We start from the raw sequence: 27,908 nt of genomic DNA on the forward strand, positions 1-27,908 counted from the left end.
AGAGAGAGACTTTTAGCAATTACATAAGGAGTGAGACAGTGGCTACACACAAATAAAATGGAATAAAGTCCCAGGCCATTGTCCTAAATGGGTACTGCATTTAACAGTTCTTCGACAGCTGTGCACCAGTAATACACTTGGGGATGTGCAAATTAGCAGTTCTGTAAGTTTGCAGGTCTGTAATATTAAATGTTGTACATTTAGAGAAGGCACTAATAAGACTTAGTAGAAATAACTGGTATGTCATTATAGTGTGGAATTTTTGATATTGGTTTCGTCCTGGTTAGCACTAATTAAGGGTAATTCAAACCCCCTCACAAGTTTCTCCTCTACGGTAACATTCTGATCAAGAGTGGATGGACATGCAGTGACATATAAATTCAGACCCATTTCTCCTGCATGAAACAAGTGTGACCACCATATGAACAGTAATAAACCATACCTATCACCCAGTTTTAGCCAAGAAGGTAAAAGAATAGTTTTATACAATCAGAAATGCTGACTCAGCTGCACTATTCAGATGTAATTTATTGGGGGAATAAGGGGGAGAAGTTTTCCAAGGACACACAGTTGGGAAGAAATTTAATTCTTTTCTGGAAGAAACTGGCTGATAAGGTCCATGTGCCATAGGCTTTGGGGAGGAATGTCTTTGCTAGGATTGTGGATGGTGTCTACAAGCAGCCGATGATCAGTAAAGACAACAAACTCGAGATCTTCAATATTGTTGTGGAAGCATCTGGCTGCCTCATAGACCATGAGAAGTTCGTAGTTGAATGTAGACCACTTGTGTTGTGTAGACAAAAGTTTTTTGGAGAAAAAACTGAGAAGTTCAATGGAATTGCTGGTGTCCTGTTGCAAAACCGTGCCTACTGATGTATCACTCATGTTGGCAGTGATGGAGATATGGGCATTAGGTACGGGGATTGCCAGTGTGACAATGTGAGTGAGGACAAACTTGAGGACCTCGAATCTTTGGATTATGCCATCAGTTGGTAGAACTTTCCTCATTCCCAAGGTGCTTTTACGATTAGGGTGTTGGTAAGCAGAGCCTTGATGGGGGCAGCATTAGGGAGGTGATGGTGATAGAAGTTTATAATGCCTAAGAATCTTTGCAGTTCACTGTAAACCATGGTAGAGGGAGGTTACACATAAACTTGACAACTTGTTGGTTGGATGCCCTCAGCCAGTACAGAATAGCCTAGGAAAGCTAATTGTGACTTCTTGTGGTTGATTTTTGACACCATTGCTACATAGTGGGGTCTGGACTTGAGCCAAATGCTGTTCATGTTCCTCAGGGGTGGAGGGAAAGGTCAAAATCTCATTCAAACTGCAGGTTCAACAATAAAGAAACTATGAACTACTGCCAAGTCTAAGTCACATTTTTGAATCCATATGACATGAAACAGTACTCCCAAATGGGGTAATTAACGCAGTCTTGGGGATGTCGTCCTTGAACATATGACTATGGTGGTACGCTTTGTGGCAATCAAGTACACTGTACACTTGTGCATCACTGACTATGTGGAATTGGATAATTGTCTATAATAGTGCAAGAGTTCAGAACTCTGTAGTCCCTGCACAGACAGAAAGAACCATCTTTCTTCTGGATGAGCTGCATGGGGGATGAGCAATTTTTACCTGATGAGCATATAATGCCCACATCATTTGGTTCAATGACATATTATTGATCGCTGCATTGTTTTTTGGCTTTGAGGTGGCAAACCTTGTGTTCGAGAGGTGGGTGCACCAGGAGGAATCACTGGGGAGCAAAATGTCACTGATCTCAGAGTGCTGTGGATATGCAGTGCCGGCGAGAGCATGGGCATAGTTGCTGGGTGTCATTGGAGTGTGGTAAGTGTGTGGTAGTGAGCTGATGTAGTGTCTGATGAGCTGGTGCCAGTTGCATGGATGGTGCATAGCTCAGCTGGTGAAGCACAGTGTTGTAAGCTCATGAGGCATTGGAAGTATAGTGCCTGGGGGTGTAAGCTCAACAAATGATGCAGTGAGTTGAGTTGCTAAAGTGGAGCACTAGGAGGGAGGAGTCCTTCGCTGGTAACAAAGGAGAACAACTGAATGAGCATATGATTAGGGAGTTGGAAGTGTGGTGGAGCAATGAGGCAGATTGCATATTTAGTGATAAACCAAAATGTTTAAGAAAGTTTATGCAAAGTACAGATTCAAGATCTGTTGCATCAAGCACATTGACATCAGACTCGGCAGCACATAAGGTTAGCTTGGTTGGAGTTGTGCTAGTGGGGGCTAACACTGTAGCAATGTCACTAGTCTCTCTGCAAGTATCAATTATGAATCTTAAGCCTGTTGTGAGACCCACCACATACAGACAACACAACATAGAGTTGACTGCCTGGAGTGGAGGTGGTGTTCGCCAACTGTTATTTCATAAAACACTATGTGGAAGCAGTGCAAAATGGGGCACCTAAACGAGTCCATGAGTAGGGTTTGAAGTGTGGATGGAGGTCAGCGTGAGAAAGTAGTTGTGTTTGCTGCTCACACAGGAGCTTAATGACCCACAAAGTCCATAAAGTGATGTCAGGAAAGAATTCCACATCAACCAATGCCTGTGGGCAGCTCCAGAGTTCAGACGCAGTCTGAAATTCTAAGTTTTCTACATGTATAATGTGGTGAACAACTTAGGATGGGAAGTGCACCAAATTCTCAGTTAACAAGGCTTTGGCAGCAGAATTCTTGTGGTCGGTAGGTGGGCGCAGAAGTAGGTCATTGATGAGGTTCGTGTGGTCGTGCAGATTGCTGACAAGGCAGATAAAGTGTGAGTCCTTTTCCAAGATGCTGTGGAGGTCAGAGAGGTTGTTGGCCAAGATTAACCTGATCCATGGGTTGTTTTTTGAGAGGGAGGGGGGGCAGTTTAAGTAACCTGCTTGTCAGAACATGCTGAGGTGTCGAGGGTGACGAGGCACTGTGAGTGGCTATATCTTGATTGAGATGTGGGTAGTGTCCCAGAGCAGCACCCAAGTTTGTCTCAGGAGAGGGGGTCAAGAAGATGGCCCCTCTTGATACTTGACCCAGTAAATATGAGAACACGGTTGACCAATGTGTCAGGGAGGATCATGGTCATCGTATGCAGCAGTGGTGTGCTTTCTTGCAGAGTGGGACATGATGTGATGTGTAGCACCTGACTCCTCTGCCAGGAAGGGGGGGGGGGGAGAGGAGAAGGGGTGGAGGCAACATTTTGCAAATCGGGGGGGGGGGGGGGGGGGGGTGTGGAGGAGTGGTAGGTCATCACTGGTAGTACAGCCATGATCTGAAAGATGATAGTAGAAGATGCGTAGTATACAGAATCGGAGACTGTACAGCACCTTGAGTGGCATCTTGAGTGTAGAGGTTCACTGGAACTTGTGGAGTGCTGAGATTAATGTGACTTTGCCTAAACACCGAAGACAATCCACTTGGTTTGTGCCTCTGTTGAACTTGGGTAGGTTAGAGAGCTCACTTGTGTAGCGTGATGAAGGAATTGTTCCTGTTCCATTTTAACAGTGGTATGAGGTATGTGGTACACCTGAGATATGATGAGAGAACATGGAGTTTGATGAAAACAACACACTGTCACTGGAATAATGTGCAAAGTAGCAGATGCAAATAATGGGTCACCAATGAGCTAAATTATGTCTCTTTGTTGTATGATGAAGGAATGGAAACCACCAACTCAATATATGCTGAAGACCAACTTTTACTACAGAACTGTAGAACACACCCACAAAGTACAAATGTGAGAGAAAAACTGTACAAAGATAAAGATGGCAAAGATCATACATCAAAGAGTTTACAAATCAAAACTCAAAGGTGCTGTTTTTGAGCTTGATAGTCACCACAAATTCAAACCAAAGCTGTATGAAAAGGAAGATGTAACAGTTTTCTATATGGTGTGTGTTTATAAAAAGATATCTTATAAAGACATGTTACACAGTTAAAAAGCTCATTCATTTAACAGACATTTGCATGTTTTCCTTAGAAATGAAATACCCAATTTGTTTGAAATATTGATGAGAAAATTCATTAGTGACTCAGTTATAGGTACTGAAATATCATTTTCTCAACTGCCCCCTTTGCATATGGTGGCAGCTTCATGAGAGAATAAATGTTGCGATGGGATACAAGTTTATTGTATCATATGAATTATATAAAGAATTTGTATCTGGCAGTTGCAATAATAAAGAATGGTTTGAGGAAGCTGCATATTTTTTTGGAACTAAAGAGGCACAGAAAATGCTGTGAGGTGATGGCAGAGGAAAAAAAAATGAACCACAGACAGAAATGCTAGCACTTTGTGTACTTTCACTCAATACTGTTATATAACATTTTCTTGTGGAACAATGCAGCTGAGGTCAAAGCAATATTTACTCCACAGAAACACAGATAAAGAATATTATGTAAAGTTGATCAATGAACATTTTTCAGATGCCTCTTCAGGGACCTTGGGATTCATACACTTACGTGCCAATACTAATGACTTTTGTGGTTAATAACAAGTGTGAATGCAGGGTGAACTTAAAATTCATGACCACAATACTAGAAGTAAAATCAGTTTCCATAATGCCTATGCATCACTGTCTAGGGTTCAGAACAGAGTTTTTTACTCTGGTGCCAAAAGTTGCCAGTTGACATCAAGCAAGATATCGAAAATCCCCATATATTCAGAACTAAAATAAAAAAAATAGCTCATTAGCCATTGCTGCAGTTTATCAGGATATCTTGGCTTAGTGATGTACTTTCTCAATAACTTTAGTGTTTATGTTAAACAGCTATACTGACAGCTGATAGTGGTCTGTGTAAAATTATATACAGTGGAACCTCACAGCAAGCATAATTCATTCCAGAATCTTGCTCATAGTGCAAGGCACTCATTAAGCAAAACAATTTATCCCATATAAATTAATGTAAAGTATGGTAATGCATTCCAAGCAGAAAAAGCACTAAAAGTTTTATGTTATTCATGCCATTAATTCAAAGAAAACTGTACATACAGTATTGTGCACTATATTCATAATATATAACTAATTCTTTTTTACTAGTAAGCTGTCTGTAGTCATCTGTTTCTGCTGATGTTTCAATACTTGGCAAAAATGCAACACAGCATTATTGTCAAATAAATTGGTAGTGCGTGTAACCACTGATTTATTGGGATGATGATTTTCATTGTAGGATGCAATCGATTCCCATGCTTTCAGCATTTCTCATATTGTGTCAGGAGATTGCTGCTGCGCTGTTACTGCCCCCTACTCCCCCTCTGAAGAACTCCTTTCCACAGTTTCCTGCTCTGAAACACACTGCAGTTCCATAAACTCTTTGGTGGTCATTTCTTGGCTGTAATCTTCCACATGCTCTTTCATATCATTGCTATCCACTCCTAGTACCATGCTCTTGACCAAAGACACAATCTCCTTGACTACAGGCTCCACAGGCACTGACTTAAATGCCTTCAAGTCACATTTGACAACATACTTCTTCCAAGCAAAAGTGAGAGTTCTCTTGGCACAGGCAACAAAGTTGAAGTGATATTTCCAAAACTCTATGAGAGTGAGATAGATAGTTCCAGTTAACTCAAAGCTGTGCTCAAAGAGTGCTTTAGTGTAGAGCTCCTTAAAGCTAGAAATAATCTGCTGGTCCATAGGCTGGAGTAACGGAATGGTTTTGGGAGGCAGAAATTGGATCTTGATGAATTGAAGTTCTTCAAGAAGGTGGTCTTGTAGGTCTGAAGAACGGGCACGAGTTTGTCTGTAACAAGCAAGACATGGAGTGGCAGATTCATCTCAAGCAAATATTTTTTCACCAAAGGGCCAAACACTACATTGATCAAAAAAAAGATCATGTGTCACCCAAGCTTTGTTGTTGGACCTCCACATCACATTTCACCTTCTCTTCTGTACTTTACACTTCTTCAAGGCTCATGGAGTTTCTGAAGAGTAAACAAGCTCTGGTTTAGTTTTCAAATTGTCACTTGCATTGGCACAGAAGAGGAATGCGAGTAACCAAGCAATTCATTCTGCTCTGCTGTTATAAAGGTACACTCCAGCATCTTTTACCAGAATAGACCTGTCTCATCACAATGAACAACCTGTTGCAGCAGATAACCATCAGAATCTATGAGCATCTCAAAGTTGCTGATGAAGTTCTCTGCTGCGTTTGTGTCAGCTGTACCTCACAATTCTGTGGATGCCGGTTCTTCTCTTAAACTTCTCGAATCACCCACAGCTTCCCTTAAACACTTCTTTGACCACTGATGATCCTGTTATCTTCTTAACAAGATCACCAAAAATATTTCTCGCCTTCTCACAAATGATGTTCTTGTTAACAGTGTCACCTTGCAAATGTTTTTCATTTATCCATATAAGGAGCAATCTTTTGACATAATCCAGAATATGAAACCATTGTTTACATACTCTTTTCACTCCCATTGAAGCACCTATCTGCTTAATCTTGTCCTTGTTCTTGAGGACAGTGAAATACTTGATGTAGACCGACTGTATGTGCATGCTAAATCAGCAATATGCACACCACATTTGTATTTTTCAGTGATTTTATGTTTCATTTCTAAGGTCATTTTCTTTCTCTTGTGGTTGTCTTTTTCCAACTGTATCTTCAGGGACATTTCTATGAAGATTATTAAAACTTGCACATAAAAGAATACTTTGTAAACACAAGTTACGAAAAATGTGTGATCACAAGCTGCACTAAAATTGTAGCAGAAAGAGTGCTAAACCCAGACTGCAGTACATACTAAAGATATTGTTCATATGCTGCTGCTGACAATGAAAGGTGTTCATATTGCTGAACATTTTTGCTGCTGCTTGCGAATGCCTGGTGACATCACACAAAATCATTGTGCGAAACATCACTCATTAAGTGAGTCTTTTTTCACAATTTGTTTTGCTCGTTATGCAAATTGTGCATTATGGGAGGTGCTTGTTAAGTGAGGTTCTACTGTACATGCTTTGCTTGAAGTATTGTAAAAGACAGAAGCTGGGTATAATAAGAGAATGAGCAGTGACCATTTTTCAAAGTAGCTCTTTCTCCTACTTTACATGTTCATTAATTCTCTCAATTATCAGTGTGAGTGAATTAGCATCAGTCATAAATGTTGTTTGTATACTTTATAGTAAATATCTTGTAGCAGTTACTTCTACCTGAATTGAATCAAGGAAATATTAATGCCATAAGGGAGGGTCTTAATGCACTGTTAAATAGAAGTGACTTAGTTAGCAACAAGGAATGAAGAGGAGGTAGAATGCTACAGAAATATACACCTAACTTGAGGCATCATTTAAAAAAGAACACACACATAAGAGTACGATGAGTGGCTGACATGGACAAAATGACAGAAAAAAGGATGAAATCTGAATTTTGCATAAGTTGTTGATACTCAGGAGAAGGGCACAGCTCCTGGACAAGTTACTCAAGGTAAATGAAATACTGACACTTTGAAATTGGTGTGTAAGAAAAACACAGTGGGGAAAAAAACATGTTTAGATTTTGTAGATAGTAATGTAATTATTAAATACTGACGACCCCTAGTATTACCCATTGAAGTGAACTGGAAAACTGGCGAGGGTTGCAGCACTGTTGTGATTACACCAGTGAAGCCGGGAGGGGATGTGATAGCATACACTTCCAATATTCTTGCTATTGGAATGCTGTCACATGCTACATGTCTGTATGCCTCACTGAGTGAAACAACCATTTTGAATAGAAACAAAGTAGGATGTACAGTATATCTCACCTTTGCTGCTCATGATGCTTCACTGGCAGTATCTGCAAAACTGTTTTCCCTGGTTATGTCTTTACCTTCCTCAACTGTGTCTGCTGGTTTGCTGTTTTGTTCATAAAAGGTTATGTCAACATTTTGTTCAGATCCATGATTACTGATTTTTATTAAATTTTCAGGTTCCTCATCCATGAAACTCTGTCTCCTTCAGTAGTCATAACACACTTTCTTGAAACAACATATGGCTTTTCTAGTCTTCTAATTTCATAGCAATAAATGAAGGCTGCCCTTCATGGTATATTGGTTAGCGTTTTTGGCCAATATTGTGTAGGCCTGTGGTCCAATTCCCAGTGTGTAACAAGGTCCATTCAGCCTCATGAGGCCAAATGAGTAGCTACTTGAATATGAAAACACTGGAACTGATCTGCTAGTTGCCAAATTGGTGTCACATCGAAAGGCCTGCATCAGGCTAGGTAACATATGACATTTATTGGTCCATCATAATTAAAGCCAAGATATTTGGCTTTTCTTTTTTCAATGCAATTAAAAAAAAGTCTGCCCATTTCTGTAGGATAGTCCAAAGTTTTGCTGTTGTAGTCATACTACAGGATTTGCTGCCTAATAACACATTTATCCACATCACTAGTTAAATATTTACTGTGTGGATTTTGCTTCTTCTGCTGAATTCTGCTCTGTTAGGCATTGTGTCCCTCCTACCATAATCTGCACACCTTTGATTTACATAACTTTTGTTTGTAAACATTTGCTTGCACTTTCTGTTGCCTTCTCTGTCAGCGCACTGTCACATCTTTCACCTTCTTGATCTCATAAAATTAATGACATTAAAAGCAAGCCTGCGTGCAATGACAATTACTACCACCACTTTCTCTGAAGTAAAAACATGGGCTACTTTGAACTGGAATGTAGCTGTACCTACTCATATAATTACTTTGGTTCCCACTACAGCCAGGTCAACAATTCACTTTGCTGCGTAATGTATTGTGCATATCTTTACCAATTGTTTACTAGGTTTAATGTTTGCATTATGCTGATATTAAGTACATAACTAATCATCAAATATGATCTTCCCAATGATCTTGGAATTATTTCAATTGAATGTCAGTCAATTTATTCTTTAATAATGTTTGTAAATGACAATGAAAATTGGTTCTAGATAATTTATGAGGCAACCAAAGCCTCTATTCATACAGTAAATAGATAATTATTTAGTTTGATGAAATCATAGGTTGTTACTAATACAGAAACAGTAATTTGATGAAACTATTTCTCCAAAGTTGTGTTTTTCAGATTTGTCTCTCATCCCTGAAGAATTTTCTTAATATTAGGGTTGATATACTATGGTGAGAAAGGGAATGATAAAATGAAATTTGGTGCTGATGTATCAGTGGATGATCTGAAAGTTTTTCCAGCTATCATAATGTTAATTACAATAAAAATACAATTCACTCAAATTAGAACTATGCAACAGAACTGAACTTTTATCATAAATTATACTATAAATACCTTTAATACACAGTATGAAGATTCCACATTAATATTTATTTAATAGTTCATTATGAACTGGCTTTCGGCTTCTTAGGCCATCGTCACATAACTGACCTGATGATGGCCTAAGAAGCCAAAAGACGGTTCATGACAAACTATCAAATAAATATTATTGTGGAACATTAATACTGTGTATTCACAGTATTAATATGTCTATATTTCTTCAAGAAATGACAGAATGTGCCATAAAAATTATAATACTAGTTAAAATTAACAAATGAGTTTATTCATTATACTTACAACAACAAGATTTACAAGGGAGACTGCATTTAGTGGTACATCCCACCATACCATGAAAGCAGCGAGGTTAGTCACAATCATGGTAACCATAATGAGTATGATGACAGATGAGAATATGTTAAAGCCCATGAGAATAAATGACACTATGAACACTGCTGATAAAGAGTAGCCAACAGAGTTTATTGTATCTCCTGTAATTGTGAGATACTGCTCATAAAACACATAGAAGACACTGAAAAAAATAAAAAAAATGAATGTAACAGTTAAAATATATGTTCTACTGAATACAAGCTAATGCACAAAAAAGTTAATATGCATATCAAATAATTGATCTCAAATGACTCCCCTGTTGAAAACTGATTTGTGCGGTACATTCTTTCAATATGCTTCAGTCCTTCTTTCCAATGCACTTTATACTAGTAATTCATAAATATGTGAGAAGAAATTGAAAATAGTTAAAAACTTGAATATTCATTACTGCAAAACAAAATAAAAAGAAAAATACATGTCTAGTCAAAATAAACACTAGTTTTAGAAACTACAGTACATCCAAGCGACAAAGCGACAACAATTTCAAATATCATTTCAAACAATAGAAAATCCAGGATGGAATGTAACAGTATTATGGAAAGGATAGTTGCTACTCACCATATAGAGGAGATGATGAGTCGCAGATAGATGCAACAAAAAGATTGTCACAAAATAAGCTTTCAGCCAACAAGGCTTTTGTCAAAAATAAATCACACACACACACACAAACAAACAAACATAACTCACACACACATGGCCACAGTCTCTGGCAGCTGAAGCCAGACTACGAGCAGAAGCAGCATGATGTTAGAGGCAAATGGTTGGGGGGTAAGGAGGAGGCTGGGTCAGAGAGGGTGAGGGATAGCAGGGTAGGGGTGGGGGACAGTGAAGGGCTGCTGGGGGGCATGCGAGGACAAGGTGCAGAGAGGGTAGGGCAGCTAGGTGTAGTTGGGAGGCAGAGGGCGGAGGAGAGGGGGGTTGGCAGAAAAGGAGAGAAGTAAAAAGATTGGTTGCATTGGTGGCATTTGGGCTGTGTGCTGGAATGGGAACAGGGAAGGGGCTAGATGGGCTTAATTCAGAAAAGCTGGTGTAGATGGGAAGGATCCATATGGTACAGGCTTTGTAGCAGTCACTGAAGTGAAGACTGTCATGTTTGGGCAGCTTGCTCAGCAACAGGGTGGTTCAGTTGTTTCTTGGTAAGTCCGCATGTGTGTGTGTGTGTGTGTGTGTGTGTGTGTGTGTGTGTGTGTTGTCTATTTTTGACAAAGATCTTGTTGACCGAAAGCTTATTTTGTGACAGTCTTTTTTGTTGTGCCTATCTGTGACTCAGCATCTCCACCATCTAATATCATTTCACTTGTTTATTCATTCCAAAAGTCTTTGGTTGCGGGACTTATTATTTTATTATAATAAATGGCATTTGCATGCACATGGACATACCATTCTGCAAGTCAGTATAATATTATACTCTCATTGATAAGCCAACAAATTTATTTCCTTACAGTTATAAATGCAGAAGTCTTTCCTTTTCTTTCATTCAACTTACTTTAATTTTGTACTTGGATGTACTTCTAGCAAAGATATCATTAATAACAAATTTGTGAAGCAAAACAAAATTTCTTTTTTCCCATGTTTTCCATACTTATTTTGGCACTATTACACTCTTTCACAAGTGTGTATTGCATATATTTGTGATAATGCAGAACTAGTACAAACAAAAACAGAAATACACTTTTGCAAAAAATTACAAAAATCTAGATCAAAAGTATATGTCTTAAAAAAGTACACTTCTTTATAACAGGAATTTGGCAGAAGAATTGCAGGTTAAACCAGAATCCTCTAACAAACTTATTCTTAATAAAATATGGATGTAAATAATTAGCATAAAAAAGTAACCTGAATGCTATAATATTATTAATACATTTAACTAAACATAGATAGATATAATGAAAGTTTATTTTACCTGTATGGAAACACTTCAACATTTGAAACACTTGATATATACGTGTCATTGTCAACTTCAAACCAATTAGTCGAATCTGTATCATTTCCTGTAGTTACATTCACAGTGGGTCTTAGATAACTCTGTAACATTGTAGTAATACTACTAGCTATTTCTCTTGCTGATCTCAGAGCATTTGTGTACTCCTCAGAAGTTCTCAGAACAGTGTGATAAGTCATGAAGTAACTGTCCATGGCAATTGCCAGACCATCTTTATTCAAAACATAATTCAAGCCCTGTAACAAAAGTATATTTTATTACTGAGGTGTAAAACATTACATGCAACATTATTCCTAATATAACAACCACATGAACCATACATGTGTATCAAAAATGAGATGATCACTGTCCTTACCCAATTGATCAGTGTAATATTAACATTTAAAGTTAAAAAAGGTACTTACATAAATTTTTAAGTTGTGTTGCATATCTGCACATACACATTTAAAAACTAAAATATTAGTGATATGTCTTCTGAGACTACTAATTTTAAAATCATTTATTAGTCAACATAAATTAAGAGGAAGGGTTATTTAATCAAACAGTCTGCTCTTTATACCAATTTCAGTTTGTCTAGTCATCACATTTTATAAAATATAGCAGAATGTTCCCCCTCAAACTTCCAGGAGTTCTTTTTCTCTTTGTCTAAGGCCCCTTCTTAGTTTTAAAATTTTATTTTTGTTATAAATGAGCTAATGCGCACGTTGTGGATACCAAGGCTTGTATTGTGGTCTCAGCTGTCAGTACATTTTGAAATTTATAATATGATTATTACACTATAATGTCCAATAATAATAATAATAATAATACTAATAATATCAATAACAACAAAAAATGAATGAAATGATGCAGTATTTATTTTAAACTGGGTCTTAAAAGTTTTTCTTTTACTATCCCAAATGATCAGAAGTCTTCTCTATCATGAGCATTCACTTACTGCGGATTTTGTGTCTATTTCCACATCCAGATGACATGTTAAACACAGTCAAGTGAATAACAGCTAATAACAAAAACAGTCGCTGAAGAGTTAATGTTTCCTTAACTGTTTGCTTTATCAGGACAAAAAGATAGGCAATCCCCGCACAGTTCATGAGAGAGTGAGTGTATAAATGATTATGACATTTATTTAATTCAGGAATATAAATAACAATTCACTTAATAGTAGAGACATTAAGTAGTTGACAGGCATGATTAGATTGGGTGAGAAGTTTTTGTTGGATGGGGAAGAGGAGAAAAGAGATGGGGAGTAGGAGGGAGGATAGGGGAAGAAGGGTGGCTATTGGCTCAGAGGGAGGCAGCAGGTGAATGAGATAGGATAGCAGGAGGATGAGGCAGCAGGTGCACAGGGTTGGAATGTGACATGCAAGCATTGATACTGATGTGCAGCACACAGTGTAGTGATGTGGGGAATTAAATTGGGAGGAAGTTCAGAGGGTCAATAGAGATTGAGGCCATGAGAATTATGGGAATGATATGTTGCCAGAACAGCTTCCATCCATGTAGTTAATATAAGCTAGTGACCTGCGGGGATGGGGGATGGAGGAAGGGGGGGGGGGGGCGGGGGAGGGATACAGATGGCACAGAAGCATCCATTGAAATCAAACATGTTGTGCTCAGCTGTGTATTCCGGCACTTGGCCATAGTTTTGGCAGTGGCCATACATTTGGGTGGACAGTTGGGTTGTTGGTCATGCCCACATAAAACATTGTGTATAAATTACTCAGAGTTGGAATGTGACATGCCTGCTTTCACAGATGGCCATGCCTATGATGGATAGAATATGCCTATGATGGTACAGGAGTAGGATGTGCTGAGTGAGTAAGTCAGACAGGTCTTGCACCTGGGTTTTCTTCAGGAGTATGACCCATATGGCAAGGGATTTGAAGTGGATGTGGCATAGGGATGAGTCAGAATATTATGTAGATTGGTTGGGTGAATACCATTTTGGGAAGGGTGGGAAGGATTGTCAGTAATATTTCCTTCGGTTCTGGGCACAATCATAGATAGTGGAAAACCCTGATAAAGGAAATGATTTCAACTGTTCCAGTCCCAGCATGATATTGGGTGATGGGAGTGCTCCTTTGCAGATGGTTGTTTGGAATGAAGGGAGAATTAGGGGTGTCTGGGGATGTGGTGCAAGAATAGTCTGAATTTGGAGTCTGCCACCCACCCCCAACCGTACAAGCTTTTCTGAACTACTTAGATGGGAGTTATCCTTGCAACACACCCTTTGTTCCCATAATCCCCTTAGTCTCAGTCTCCATTAACCCCTTGTATCAACATGCTCTTCCCTACATTGTCCCTATCCTCTGTTCTGTAACTTCCTCCAAATCCACTGCCCCACACCATCATCATGGAATACTGTATGAATTCAGTGGCTCCATTTCCCACCCGTGTGGCTTGTCCTACCCATGTACCTTGCAACAATCTTAGGGTGATACTCTCTTATTTAAACTGAATCTATTGATACCTCTCTCCACATGAATATCCCCACATCACTTTTGGTCGAACTTTTGTGATTCTCAGTTTTTACTCGGGACTGGGGAGCTTGGCATTTTAACATATTTTTGCACTTGTAACAATTTATTTACCTTTTTGAGACTAAATTATCAGAATATGAGGACACAAAAATTTCAAAAATTAATCATCCTGAAACTTTTGTGCAAGTTTTAATAAAACTAAATAAAATCATCAATTGAGATAAATTTAATTTTGCATCACACATTGATACACAAGTTTTATTTTTAGTGTATACTGTGAATAACACAGTAAATATTTATATCTTTTAAATACTTCGACATTCATCTTTACTGTATTAATGTCATTGATTACGAGACCATGCCAGAGCAGTATATGCAGTAAAATGCTAGAGAGTCAGTCATGTTATAGACATACAGGTGAAAGTTGTATGCTGCGTCATGTAACTGATGAAGTCTGGGAAAGAAATGTGATATTTGTGAATCTTTTATTTATGAATCATTGGATATGTGTACATGGCTTTTAGTGAAAACATAATATTAAATTTAAAAAAAAAGCCAAGAGTAAAAGCTGTGTTCCAGTCTTATGTTAAAGAGGGGGCTCAGCCAGGATCTGAAAATCAGAAACTGAAATGCTAATGATTTTTGCATTTTTTCAGCAGCATATGAAATTTCTAAAATATATACAATGTAGTGGGAGATGACTATAGAAGACTGACATACATGGAATATGAAGTGTTCTGAAAAAACTAGGAGGAAACTGGACCATATTGTCGAAAACAGTTGGTGAAATGGACTACAGGCAGAAAGATAAGAGACTTTAAACATTAATTTTTTGGAGAAATTTAATCACCATGATGAATTCTGAGGTGAAAAAACTTGTCTATGATCGTGGGGTTTGCTTGTGATGCATTAGATGAGCTGGTGGATAATCTGGAAGAACTAAAGCAGTGGTTGTCAGAACTGCGGCCCAAGGGCCACATGCAGCCTGAATCAAATGTTCATACAGCCCTTGGATCTTAGCTTGTATTTAACAATAATATGAGTTTAGCAGCTAATATTTGAATCAAAAACATTGACTGATGTTAAGAGCATGTTAAGAATGCAGTTTTCCTGGCCAGTAACAAACAAAAATATTTACAGAGGTAGTGATATTTTAGTTTGTGCTTAATTTTAGTTGACATGCGTGAATTTGGTATTGAGCTAATTATTCTTTATCTTCCAGTACTGATAACTCATGAGTATTTGTAACTTGTACCAATCAGCTGATATGATTTAAATTTCAAATGGAAGTAAGATGGTGGATTGATGAATGCATGTTATAGTGGCTGTCAGCTTCAAATGTGGGTAGCAAGGAATATGAAATTAAGTTAAGGATATTGTAATACAATGCCATGCATACAATGAAATTGACATTCAAACCATTCAGTAAAAATTTATGATTGTGTCTCATACTGCATAATGCATTTAAATGTACGTACAATTACTGTTATTAATCAAACAATAATCCACTTACACAAACAGCACTTAATCAGGTAATTACAGGGTCACAACTTTAGGATTACTGAGGATGATTGCAGTCTAAAACAGAGATCATATTGGAGTGTTCAGAGTTTTGCTGCCTTTCAATGATCAGTGCCTGGGGGCTATCATGCTCTTACTATTGCTAGTCAATTCAGGACTCATAACATACTCATTTGTGTAGGTTACCAATGAGCAGTGAGATCGGTATATATGTGGCACAGGTTGCTGCCCCCACAAAGTAGGATTGGCTCTTGAGCAAAAACGTTTGATGGCAAATGAAGTAAGGAATATAAATCGAGCAGAAGTGGTACAAATAATGACAAATCAGTTTACATATGCAGCTAAAAATTTAATGGTGAACAGCTATACACAAAGCTTAAAGCAAACAGTGATTAAATGAAACTATGCAACAAACAGTTGAAATCAGAAATAAGATTTAACAACGAGCAACTAGAATCATGATTCCCCCCCCCCCCCCCCCCCCCAGCACACCTACCACACCCCAGTCTACCTACCAATCTCTAACCTGGCACTGGGTATTTTTGTGGCAAAATGTAGCTGTACAGGTGTGTATGTGTGTGTCTGTGTTTGTGTGTGTGTGGAGGGTGGGGTGGGGAGGTGGGGGGTTGGGGGGGGTTAGGAAGGGGGCAGTATGCATTCACATGATGTATGTGTACTCTGGCTCAAAAAAATGATTCATCCAAAAGCTAGCAACGTTTCAGTCTTATTTGTGCCTGTCAACAACTAAACACCTCTCCAATTTAGTGAATTGTTACTTTTATTCCTAAATTATTTACATTCTGTCAGAACTTTCCATGCCATGGGTATGACATTTTATTTTTCAAAGTTGGGTTGTAACAGATTTGGTTTTATCAACTGAATTATATCCAGTTGAATGAAATACAAGAAATCAGAATGAAATACAAGCAATCAGAGGGGAAAGAAATCAGTGGAGGAAAATGTGATGCCGAATGTTTGGGTTGGTGCCAATGGAGTGCTTGGTTAGCCTAATCAATTAAGATGATTTTCTTGCAATAGACAGGAGATATGTGAATTCCACACTAGGCACAAATTTTTATTTGTCCAATCTGCCTGAACCACAGTTATAGCTAGTTTGTCATACATTGAGTTCTGCACATCACATTAACTGTTGATTGTATTAGCTGTTAATTTTATTGTATTTGTGATATGATTAGAAAAGCAGTAAATGGTTGTATAATATATAATACAACTAGTTAAAAAAGTCTTACTGGCAGATTAAATTACTAAAGAAGCTGTACCACATCCAAAAATATCTTTATTTCCAAGGATATATTCTTCGATAGTTTCACCAGGGAAAACTATTGGCCACATGCCACCTGGTGAAATGTTTCACCAGGCATATGATTCAAGAAAAGTATCTGTCACCACTTTCAGTATGTGTATTTAACTGCTATGGTGGGGTATAGTATGTATGAGAATATTCAAGTTGTGTTACATTTTCAGCATGTATCTCACAGTTCATACCCATCATCCTGTTTCATCCATAGTTTACAGACTGAAAAAAAACAGCATTTATGCATAGTGAACATTCGGACCAAGTCAAAACTGTACACTGAATCTTTAACTTGAATCTTTAACTGTACACTAAATCTTTAACTTGGATACTTGTCTTTCATAAGCACTGTAGTTGGAAGAAAGCACAGGTCATACCCATCTACAAGAAGGATAGCAGCCTTCAATATCCTTGGTATCCCTTTGTTGTGGTTTCTTAGAACATATTCTGAGATCAAACATAATGAGCTACCTCAAACAGAATAACCTCCTCCATGCCAACTAGCATGGATTTTGAGAACAGTTGGCATGTGAAACCCACCTCTGTATGTTTCCCCACATGGCATACTGAAAGCCCCGAATTAAGGCAGACAGATAGGTGCAGTATTTCTTGATTTCCGGAAAGCATTTGACTCAGTGCTGCACCTACACTTACTATCAAAAGTGTGATCATGTGGGATACCATGGGAACTTTGTTACTGAACTGGCACAGCAAGTTATGTTGAATGGAGAGTCATTGACAAATGTAGAAGTAACTTTAGGCATATCCCAGGGACATGTGTTGTGTCCCTTGCTATTATTGCTGTGTAACATGCAGACAATGGTAATTTTTGTATATGCAGTTATCTATAAAGAAGTACAGCCAGAAAGAAGTTGCACAAATATTCAGTCAGATTTTGATAAGACATCAAAGTGATACAAAGACTGGCAACTTGCTCTAAAAGTTGAGAAATGTAAAATTGTGCACTGAACTAAATGAAAAAAGTTGTATCCTGTGATTATTACAGTGAATCACATCTGAAATCTGTAAACTCACACAAATACCTGGGTGTGACACTTTGTAGGGACACAAAATGGAATGATCACATAGGCTCAGTCTAAAGCAGGTAGCAGAATTCAGTTCGTAGGTAGAATACTAGGGAAATCAATAAGACCACAAAGACAATCAATTAAAAATAATTCATGCAACCCATCCTAGAATATTGCTCAAGTTGTTGGGATTGGTGCTGTGTATTTTGACTGACAGGGAATGCTGAACATGTATAGTGTCAGAGAGATTTTGAAAGAACTGAACTGGCAGACTCTTGAAGAAAGACTTAAAATATTCTGAGAAAGCCTACATACAGAGTTTCAGGAACTGGTTTTGAATGAGTTTCAGGAACTGGTTTTGAATGATGACTCTAAAAATATACCAGGAACTGGTTTTGAATGTGACTCTAAAACTGTACTACAACCCCCTACATATCACTCCCATGAGGGTTGTGAGGACAAAATCAGATTAACAACAGTTGCAGAGAGGTATTTCAACAGTCATTCTTCCTCTGCTCCATACATGAATGAACAGGAAAAAGCCGTAATAACTGGTATAATGGGACATACCTTCTAAGAAGCACTTTACAGCAATTTGCATTATATGGATGTAGATGTAGTGTGCTATCAATTGTGCTACCTGAACATGCCTCATGAGTTGACTGAAAGCTTTAATTTGCCACTAGTTCAGATGCCTGCATCCCAACTTCGCTAAAGAATAAAAATTTGTCATATCAGATCCATGTACATAATTATCTTTCTGAAAATATATGTAACTGTGCATGTACTTGTCTCAACAGCCTGAGGAAATAAGTGAAGATGAAACTGATCACTTTGTGTACTAGTGAAATAAACATCTTGGACTACTAAGGGAATTTCTTTAGAGATAATAAGTCTTTATTTTCAATTTTTATGAGCATCTTGTTATTTGTGGGCTGTCCAAAATACTAGCCAAATATTGAAGTGAAACTTGTTACTTTGAAAAGGAATAATATTAAAGTCTTGGCTCTGGAAGATTATGATTTGTGGTTTGAGATACACCAACAACTTGACAGTTTTAATATTTTCATGAAATTTCTGTATTTGGAAAGGATTGAGGTCTTTAATTTGAGGCAGATGTGATAACAACTGTGGTCAGTCATACAAAGGAATTAAAAATTCTATTAAAGATACAGAAATTGTGTGATTTCTGTTCAGTTGTGACCCATTTGTCATGAATATTCTGACTTCAATGTTGAATTGCTAAAATTCGTAGTTATCATTAATAACACTTGCTGCTAATGGAAAGCATTTCATGTATTTTTATGTAAGCTTGTGCTGAGTGGTCTACAATTACTTCTAGATAACATTTCCATTTGAGGAATAACCTTTCTGGAGATGCCTTCCATATAGATACCATTGATGATGATCATATTTGCCAACAGTCTCTGGCAAAATCATTTTGAGGTAATAATGCCGTGAGAGGAGATACAAATGATGTGGCAGAAGATGGAGATATTCAACAATGGAATGAAACAAAAACGGGACAAACAGCAATAAAAATAATAAATAAATAAACTGTAATGAATCCTCTCAGATATTTTCAGTTTCAGTGACACTACACAGTGCTTGGATGAAAGTAGCTGCAGAGTTTCAAATTATTTCAATTGGGCTCCACAGTTTGAAGTATTTCTGAAAGACTGTGAGTCATCTCATACACATTTACCATGATTAACAATGTATGATAATACGAAATGACTAGAAAGTTAAAAGGACCAATTTTTTAAAAAAAATTTCAGTTAACCATTTAATCTGCAATGATTGGTAAAAAGATAGGGCTATTCTCCCACATACTTTTCTACCCAGTACTTGTAGTGACTCTACACATAAAATGTCGCAAGACTATCATTTCCTCACAACTTCATGGAAAGTGGTCTCTCAGATATGGAGGTGTAATTGTGAACAATAAGAATAAACTGAATGTTGGGAAGATTACAATAAGAAAATCCAAAACAAGTGGTTAGGTTAAAAACGAGGGTAGTATTCATACACAATTAAATACTTTTGAAGCTAGTATAATTTGGTGCATAAACTGAAGCTTTTATACACAAATGAAAAGGGAATAATTACAGTGCATTACAGCACATGACACATATGGTGCATATGAAGAAATTGTATCATTTGTTAAAAAAGTTGTACCAAGAGGGTACAATTAAAAAAAAACAAAAAAAAAAAAAAAAGAAAAAAAAGAAAAGAAGAGATAATAGATTTCCTTATTTTAAGTAATTGACTCCTTCTTTAGCACTAAATGTGCCAAAAACGAAGGCAATGACATGGCATCTCTGACATTTTTGTACATGTAATGTGTATACATAACATAAAACACCTTCTAAGCATGAGTCTGCTGATTTTAGAAATCTTACCTCTGCATATGCTGCGTGTCCTCCCTTAGAACATTCTTGTGAAGGATTTGCTAGCAAAAACTGTGGTAAATACGTTTCAAAATCCTTCGGTGTTGGTCTTGGTGTTTCAGAACATTCTGTGCCTTTATCATCTGAAATGAATTACACATATAGAGATAGACATGCTTAAGATATTCCATGTCTATAAATTGAAAAGTTAAGAAAACATTGCCATTGGGTGTACTTTGATCAAAATCTTTGTGATTGGCATGTTAGTGAACTGAACTGAACAATCAAACAAAACTATTATTTTATTATGGATAGGTAGGCGACACTAACCCTGTGATTTATCTTAGAAGATAGGTTAAAGAAAGGCAAACATACATTTTTAACATTTGTAGATTTATAGAAAGCTTTTGAGAGTCTTAACTGGAATAAACTCTTTAAAGTTCTGAAGGTAGCAGGGGTAAAATGCAGGGACAAGTGTTTATTCACAAGTTGTACAGAAACCAGAATGCAATTATGAGACCCAAAGCACATGAAAGAGAAACAGGGGTGGAGAATGGAGTGGCACAGGATTATTACCTATCCTCAATGTTATTCAATCTGTGCATTCAGCAAGGAGTAAGAGAAACCAAATAAAAATTTGGAAAGGGAAATAAAGTTCAGTGAGAATAAATAAAAACTTTGAAGTTTGCTGATGCCATAGTAATTCTATCAGAGACAGCAAAATACTTGGAAGAGCAGTTGAACAGAATATGTAGTGTCTTGAAAAGAGGTTATAAGATGCACATCAACAAAAGACCACTATCCTTGAGTTGATAAGTTGTAGAATTTAGATTATATTCTGAGCTCAAATGTAATAAGGTATCTCAAACAGAGTGGCCTCCTCCATGCCAACCAGCAAAGCATTTGACTCAGTACCACATGTAGCTTATTATTAAAAGTATGATCACATGGGGTATCAATCGATATTTGTGAGTGGACTGAGGATTTTTTGATAGGGAGAATGTAGCATGTTATCTTGGATGGAGAGTCATTAACAGATGTAGAAGTAACTTTGAGTGTGCCCCAGGGAAGTGTGCTGGAACCCTTGCCGTTCATGTTGTATGTTAATGGCTTTGCAGATCTCAGGCTTTTGCAATAATAATAATAATAATAATATTTTATTCAATGTCGAATGATTAATTGCATTGTACATGGTGTACAAGTTTCGTCCAGCTGTTTTTCCCCAACATTTGAGGCTGTAATGAAACAAATTGGTTACACATGTATCATTCAAAGTATTTGCCACCACTGGTCACCACTTTTTCCTATCTTTCGGACAGTGTATGAATCCCTTATCGAAAAAATTGTTCATCTTTTGAAGTGATCCATGAATCGATCCAATTTGTGACTTCTTCATGAGATCAGAGGTGTTGCTCAGCCAGGCCATGCGCCATTGATCTAAACAGGTGATATTCAGAGGGAGCAATGTCTGGAGAATGTGGCGGGTGGGGTGGGACTTCCCATTTTAACGTTTCCACGTACGTTTTGATCTCTTTTGCAACGTGGGGTCGAGCATTGTCATCTTGCAAAATCATTTTACCATGCCTCTTGCTGTACTGTGGCCATTTGTCTTTTAATGCTCTGCTCAAACACATTAATTGCATTCAATAAGGAGCACCTGTGATTTTTTCGCTTGGTTCTAACACCTCATAGTACATGATGCTGAGCTGGTCCCACCAAATGCAGAGCATAATCTTGGAGCCATGAATATTTGGTTTGGCTGTCAACTTGGAAGTATGGCTGGGATATCCACATGATTTTTTGCATTTAGGGTTATCATAATGTACCCATTTTTTGTCCCTGGTCACAATGCGATGCAGAAATCCCTTCCATTTCTGCCTCTGAAGCAACTATTGACAAACACCGTTCAACATCTCTTGGTTTCAGCTCACACGGGACCCAAGTTCTTTCTTTCTGAATCATGCCCATAGTCTTGAGGCATTTTGAAATGGCTTGCTGTGTCACTCCCACGAATCGTGCAAATTCTTCTTGAGTTTGACATGAGTCTTCACTCAGCAATGTCTCCAATTCTGCATGTTTGAAAACATTCTCTCTTCCACCACTATGTCAGTCTATGATGTTAAAATCACAGTTCTTGAAGTGCTGAAACCACTCACAACATGTTCTTTCACTATAGTGTCCTTACCATATGTATTTGAGAGCATTCAATGAGAGTCAGCTGCTGTTTTCTTCATACTGAAACAAACAAAACAGTAACATCTCCGCAAATGACAAGAATTAGGCTCGTAAACTGACATTTTGTTTGAATGAGGTTGTGTTGACCGAGGTCCAAGCTAACTGTCTGACATCTGCGATCTGTTTCTTTCCACTGCTACTTACGGTTGTTGCCACCTACTGGCAAACAGCGGGAGCAAAGTTGTACACCTTTTATAAAAACAGGTTACAATTCTTGATGCATAGCACAATAATACATTCTTCTGAATATGTCATTGATTAACAAAATGATAGAATTACAAATAAAATGGTTTGCTTAACACTATTTACATATTTTTTCGAAGCACTTCTTATACTGCATGTAAGTATGGTATTCTTCTAATGTGTAAAATGGATTTAGTAACAGGAATTTTTTTAGCTGAAATTTAAGCTTCATTACGGGTAGGGTCATAACTTTACTGGGCAGTGCATTGGCTAACTTTAAATCTACATGTTGTGGACCCTTTTCATAGAGTGCTGTTCTGTGACTGCTTATGTAAAATTTTTCTTTATTTCTGGTATCATACTGATAGATATGGTGAGGACAAGATTAGATTAATTACAGCATGCACAGAGGCATTCTTCCCGTGCCCATACTGAACGGAACAGGAAAAAACTCTAACAACTGAAAGACTGGGACACACCCTCTGCATATGCTTTGCAGTGGTTTGCAAAGTTCTGCTGTGACATCATTAATTGCTACGTGAAGTAAATTTTGCACATTGCTCATTAGGACTGTGGAATTTTCAGATGCAACCTTTCCTTTCACTATTGCCCACACATTTTCTATCAAGCTGTATTGGCAGTGGTGAGAGAACAGCCTCACAACATGGCTCTTTTCTGTTGCTAAGATGTGAAGTTATTATTAAAAAATCTACTACCTGTGAATTATAATTTATAACTGTTCCATTTGAAACAACGAAGATGTTATCTTGTTCTGTGATCTGTTGTCTTGGCTCTTGTTTTAGCATGTTCAACATAAACTGAATTCTGTAGCAGAATTGTTAATTTCAGAGATCTCTCCTGGACTTTTTAATCACTTATTGTAATAACACAGAGTATTTTTTAGTAATTTTAGAAACTGAAGAAGAATTTTACCTATTCTTGGTAACTAATAAATTTCCCTTTTGTGTATGAAACTGAATCAAATGCCCCTCTAGCCCACCCATCTGCTCTCTCTCTCTCTCTCTCTCTCTCTCACACCCACCCACCCACACACACACACACACACCCAGCTACTCACACTGCTAGCAGTATTGTTTTACACACATATATTGCTACTAACCCTCCTAGCACTATGGCTTGACTGAATCAAAGTACCACGAGAATGAGTTGGCCACATGTTTTGAGATCTGTGTATTTCTGTGTTCTGCTGTAAATGCCTTTGTTCAAATGCTCAACTGATGATCAAAACCTCTTCTCATCCACACTGCCTTCATTTTGTGAAGAGGGGAATGTTCTAATATAACTATGTATATTCTACCTTTGATTTTCTGTAAATGTAATTTGAAGGTGACACAGTACCTTGACAGCAGTTGCCAGAGTTTATCCAGTCAAAATAATCATCAAGCCATGATGACGCACTTGTAGTTATGTATGATCTGCAAACAGACATACGTAAATAGCTAAAAAATCAACATGATAATTAAATAGTCACTTCGTATTACATTTTAAAGAATACTGAGAAATTTTATAAATGTGTTGATTTGCTTTTTAAAGTTATCTGAAAAATTTCCTTCTTCTGGGAAATAATTTCCAAATTTGGATATAAATAATACTGCTTTCATGAATATATGTCATTCACACGATTACAATGAAATGAAAACAGGAAACAAACAATTTTTGACTGTGGACTCCCTTGTTTTATCAAATATAATCATTCAAATAAGAAATATATAAAAGGAGAACTTACACACAAGTCTGGAATTATGTCTTTTGTTATCATTTACGCAGAGGTGAAAAAGAAAGTTATTCTCATCTGTAGTAACCAGGCATGTTATAGCCACCTACTCTCTTACAGGCTATTTGAGAATGAGATGTGATCAAAACTGGCCTCCTTTTAGTCTCTTTTCGCAACAAATGAAACATGTTCAACTAGTCTGTTCTCCTTTCAGGGTTATGAAAGCATTATGTACAGGCTATCATGACCATTGTCATTAAAGGTAAAGTCTTCTGGGTTGTTAGATCACGTCATGCTTTTCTTCCACTTCATCTACACAACTGACATTTCAACCAGTCTTCAGAGGTCTTCTTCAGGGTCTTCTGATGTGCACAGTTAGCTGAACACCAGAAGATTCTGAAGAAGATTACAGTACAGGGGTCAAAATATCATTGTGGTAGAAAAAATTGAAGAGGCCTAACACCCTAGAAGATTTTATCTATATAAGCCTTGTAACTGATCATCCCATGCTCAGTGAATCAAGGATGATGTACAGCATAACACAAAATTATTGGATGTCACTACCAGCCATTTCAAACATAGTGCAACAAAGGCAATTAGAAACAGTGCACATTGTGAAAATGATTTAGACCAGTTCTTCTGTAGTACTATAAAATGCTTGTTCCAAGCCTTAGGGTATTCTGTTCCATTCTACATCCACAGGTTTTAGCAAATAACTTATAAGCAGTGCTATTCTTCAGAAACAGAATTAAATAATACACTCCTGGAAATGGAAAAAAGAACACATTGACACCGGTGTGTCAGACCCACCATACTTGCTCCGGACACTGCGGGAGGGCTGTACAAGCAATGATCACACGCACGGCACAGCGGACACACCAGGAACCGCGGTGTTGGCCGTCAAATGGCGCTAGCTGCGCAGCATTTGTGCACCGCCGCCATCAGTGTCAGCCAGTTTGCCGTGGCATACGGAGCTCCATCGCAGTCTTTAACACTGGTAGCATGCCGCGACAGCGTGGACGTGAACCGTATGTGCAGTTGACGGACTTTGAGCGAGGGCGTATAGTGGGCATGCGGGAGGCCGGGTGGACGTACCGCCGAATTGCTCAACACATGGGGCGTGAGGTCTCCACAGTACATCGATGTTGTTGCCAGTGGTCGGCGGAAGGTGCACGTGCCCGTCGACCTGGGACCGGACCGCAGCGACGCACGGATGCACGCCAAGACCGTAGGATCCTACGCACTGCCGTAGGGGACCGCACCGCCACTTCCCAGCAAATTAGGGACACTGTTGCTCCTGGGGTATCGGCGAGGACCATTCGCAACCGTCTCCATGAAGCTGCGCTACGGTCCCGCACACCGTTAGGCCGTCTTCCGCTCACGCCCCAACATCGTGCAGCCCGCCTCCAGTGGTGTCGCGACAGGCGTGAATGGAGGGACGAATGGAGACGTGTCGTCTTCAGCGATGAGAGTCGCTTCTGCCTTGGTGCCAATGATGGTCGTATGCGTGTTTGGCGCCGTGCAGGTGAGCGCCACAATCAGGACTGTATACGACCGAGGCACACAGGGCCAACACTCGGCATCATGGTGTGGGGAGCGATCTCCTACACTGGCCGTACACCACTGGTGATCGTCGAGGGGACACTGAATAGTGCACGGTACATCCAAACCGTCATCGAACCCATCGTTCTACCATTCCTAGACCGGCAAGGGAACTTGCTGTTCCAACAGGACAATGCACGTTCGCATGTATCCCGTGCCACCCAACGTGCTCTAGAAGGTGTAAGTCAACTACCCTGGCCAGCAAGATCTCCGGATCTGTCCCCCATTGAGCATGTTTGGGACTGGATGAAGCGTCGTCTCACGCGGTCTGCACGTCCAGCACGAACGCTGGTCCAACTGAGGCGCCAGGTGGAAATGGCATGGCAAGCCGTTCCACAGGACTACATCCAGCATCTCTACGATTGTCTCCATGGGAGAATAGCAGCCTGCATTGCTGCGAAAGGAGGATATACACTGTACTAGTGCCAACATTGTGCATGTTCTGTTGCCTGTGTCTATGTGCCTGTGGTTCTGTCAGTGTGATCATGTGATGCATCTGACCCCAGGAATGTGTCAATAAAGTTTCCCCTTCCTGGGACAACGAATTCACGGTGTTCTTATTTCAATTTCCAGGAGTGTATTATGTACACCTTGAAAAAAAAAGGTCTTCTTTTATGGGCTAAATGAATCAGAACTTAGCAGCCTAATAATAAGATACTATTATTTGATTAATTATTTCTGTAGATCAAAACATAAAGGTGGAGGTTTTGCTGTCTACAAGAAGAAAATTGGAAGTCTACGAGATACTGAATACATTGAAAAAGATTTTGAAATTAGTGGCGTAATGATTGAAGAGAAGAGCTCAGAATTATCTGTGTATACAGGTCCACAAGTGGTAATATTACAACATTTCTGAAAAAACTAGAAAAATTATCAATGAAGACAAAAATGAAAGATGACGTAATATGTGGAGACTATAACATAGATATAGGCAAAGAATGAAAAACAAAACAAAAATTGAAAGAGACATTATTACAGTGTAACATGAAAACCATAATAGAGGTACCGGTACCTACAAGAGTGACTGATCATAGTCAGACCATCATTGACAGCATAATCACAAATATCAAAAATAGTAAATGTGAAGTGAAAGTTCTACAGACAGCAATCTCTGACCATCATGGGTTAATAATAGCACATAAATAGCAGCTCAAAAACAGAAGAAATGTAAGATAAGAAAAAAGTCAGGATTATCAATGTACAAAACACGAGCATTTTCAAAACAACACCAAGGAATACAGAATGGGCTGAAACAATGCAACCACAAGGTACAAAAGAGAAGTATGATGCATTTCTTAACATACTAATACATCACTTTCATGTAGTCTTCCCCAAAGCAGCCTCTCAGAAAAAGCAGGGTCACAGTAAGGAATGGATTACGAAAGAAATAATTGAACTCAGGACTAGAGTGAAGGAACCCAGACAAGCAGGGAATATGGAGACATATAAACAATATCAGAAGAAGTACAGGCAATTAATAAGAGAAACAAAAGCCATTTCAATAAACAGAGCCATAGCAAATTTAAATCAAAAAGTAAAACAACATGGGATAAAATCAACAGTAAAAGATATAAGTCAATGAGAATTGATGACAGCATAGTTACAGATGGAACAAAAATTGCTAATATACTAAGCAACAACTTTTTAGGTGCTGTACATAATTTAAAAGGGGAAACAAATCATCAGTGGTCAAAGCAGGCTAAAACACTTGGCCAACCATCCCACTCAATGTTCCTGGAACCAGCGGCAAAAACAGAACTCATAAAAATAATCCATAAATTAAATGACGAAGTATCAAATTATTTAATAAAACATGTGAATGAAGAAATAATCAAACCTCTTT

The 27,908-nt window shown here is 38.3% G+C and overlaps 1 protein-coding gene across 1 annotated transcript in view; it reads right to left on the reverse strand.

The window, feature by feature from the left end:
* Window positions 1–27,908, reverse strand: part of LOC124775518 (NPC intracellular cholesterol transporter 1 homolog 1b-like) — a 135,749-nt gene that overhangs the window by 24,611 nt on the left and 83,230 nt on the right. The window contains exons 16-20 of the mRNA XM_047250351.1: window positions 24,088–24,164; window positions 20,323–20,453; window positions 11,647–11,812; window positions 11,538–11,577; window positions 9,545–9,776 (exon numbers count right to left, since the gene is read on the reverse strand). Coding sequence (XP_047106307.1) covers window positions 9,545–9,776; window positions 11,538–11,577; window positions 11,647–11,812; window positions 20,323–20,453; window positions 24,088–24,164 — 646 coding nt within the window. The remainder of the gene's footprint in view (window positions 1–9,544; window positions 9,777–11,537; window positions 11,578–11,646; window positions 11,813–20,322; window positions 20,454–24,087; window positions 24,165–27,908) is intronic.

This window comes from Schistocerca piceifrons, chromosome 2 (genome assembly GCF_021461385.2).
Source record: "Schistocerca piceifrons isolate TAMUIC-IGC-003096 chromosome 2, iqSchPice1.1, whole genome shotgun sequence".
NCBI classification, from domain to species: domain Eukaryota; kingdom Metazoa; phylum Arthropoda; class Insecta; order Orthoptera; family Acrididae; genus Schistocerca; species Schistocerca piceifrons.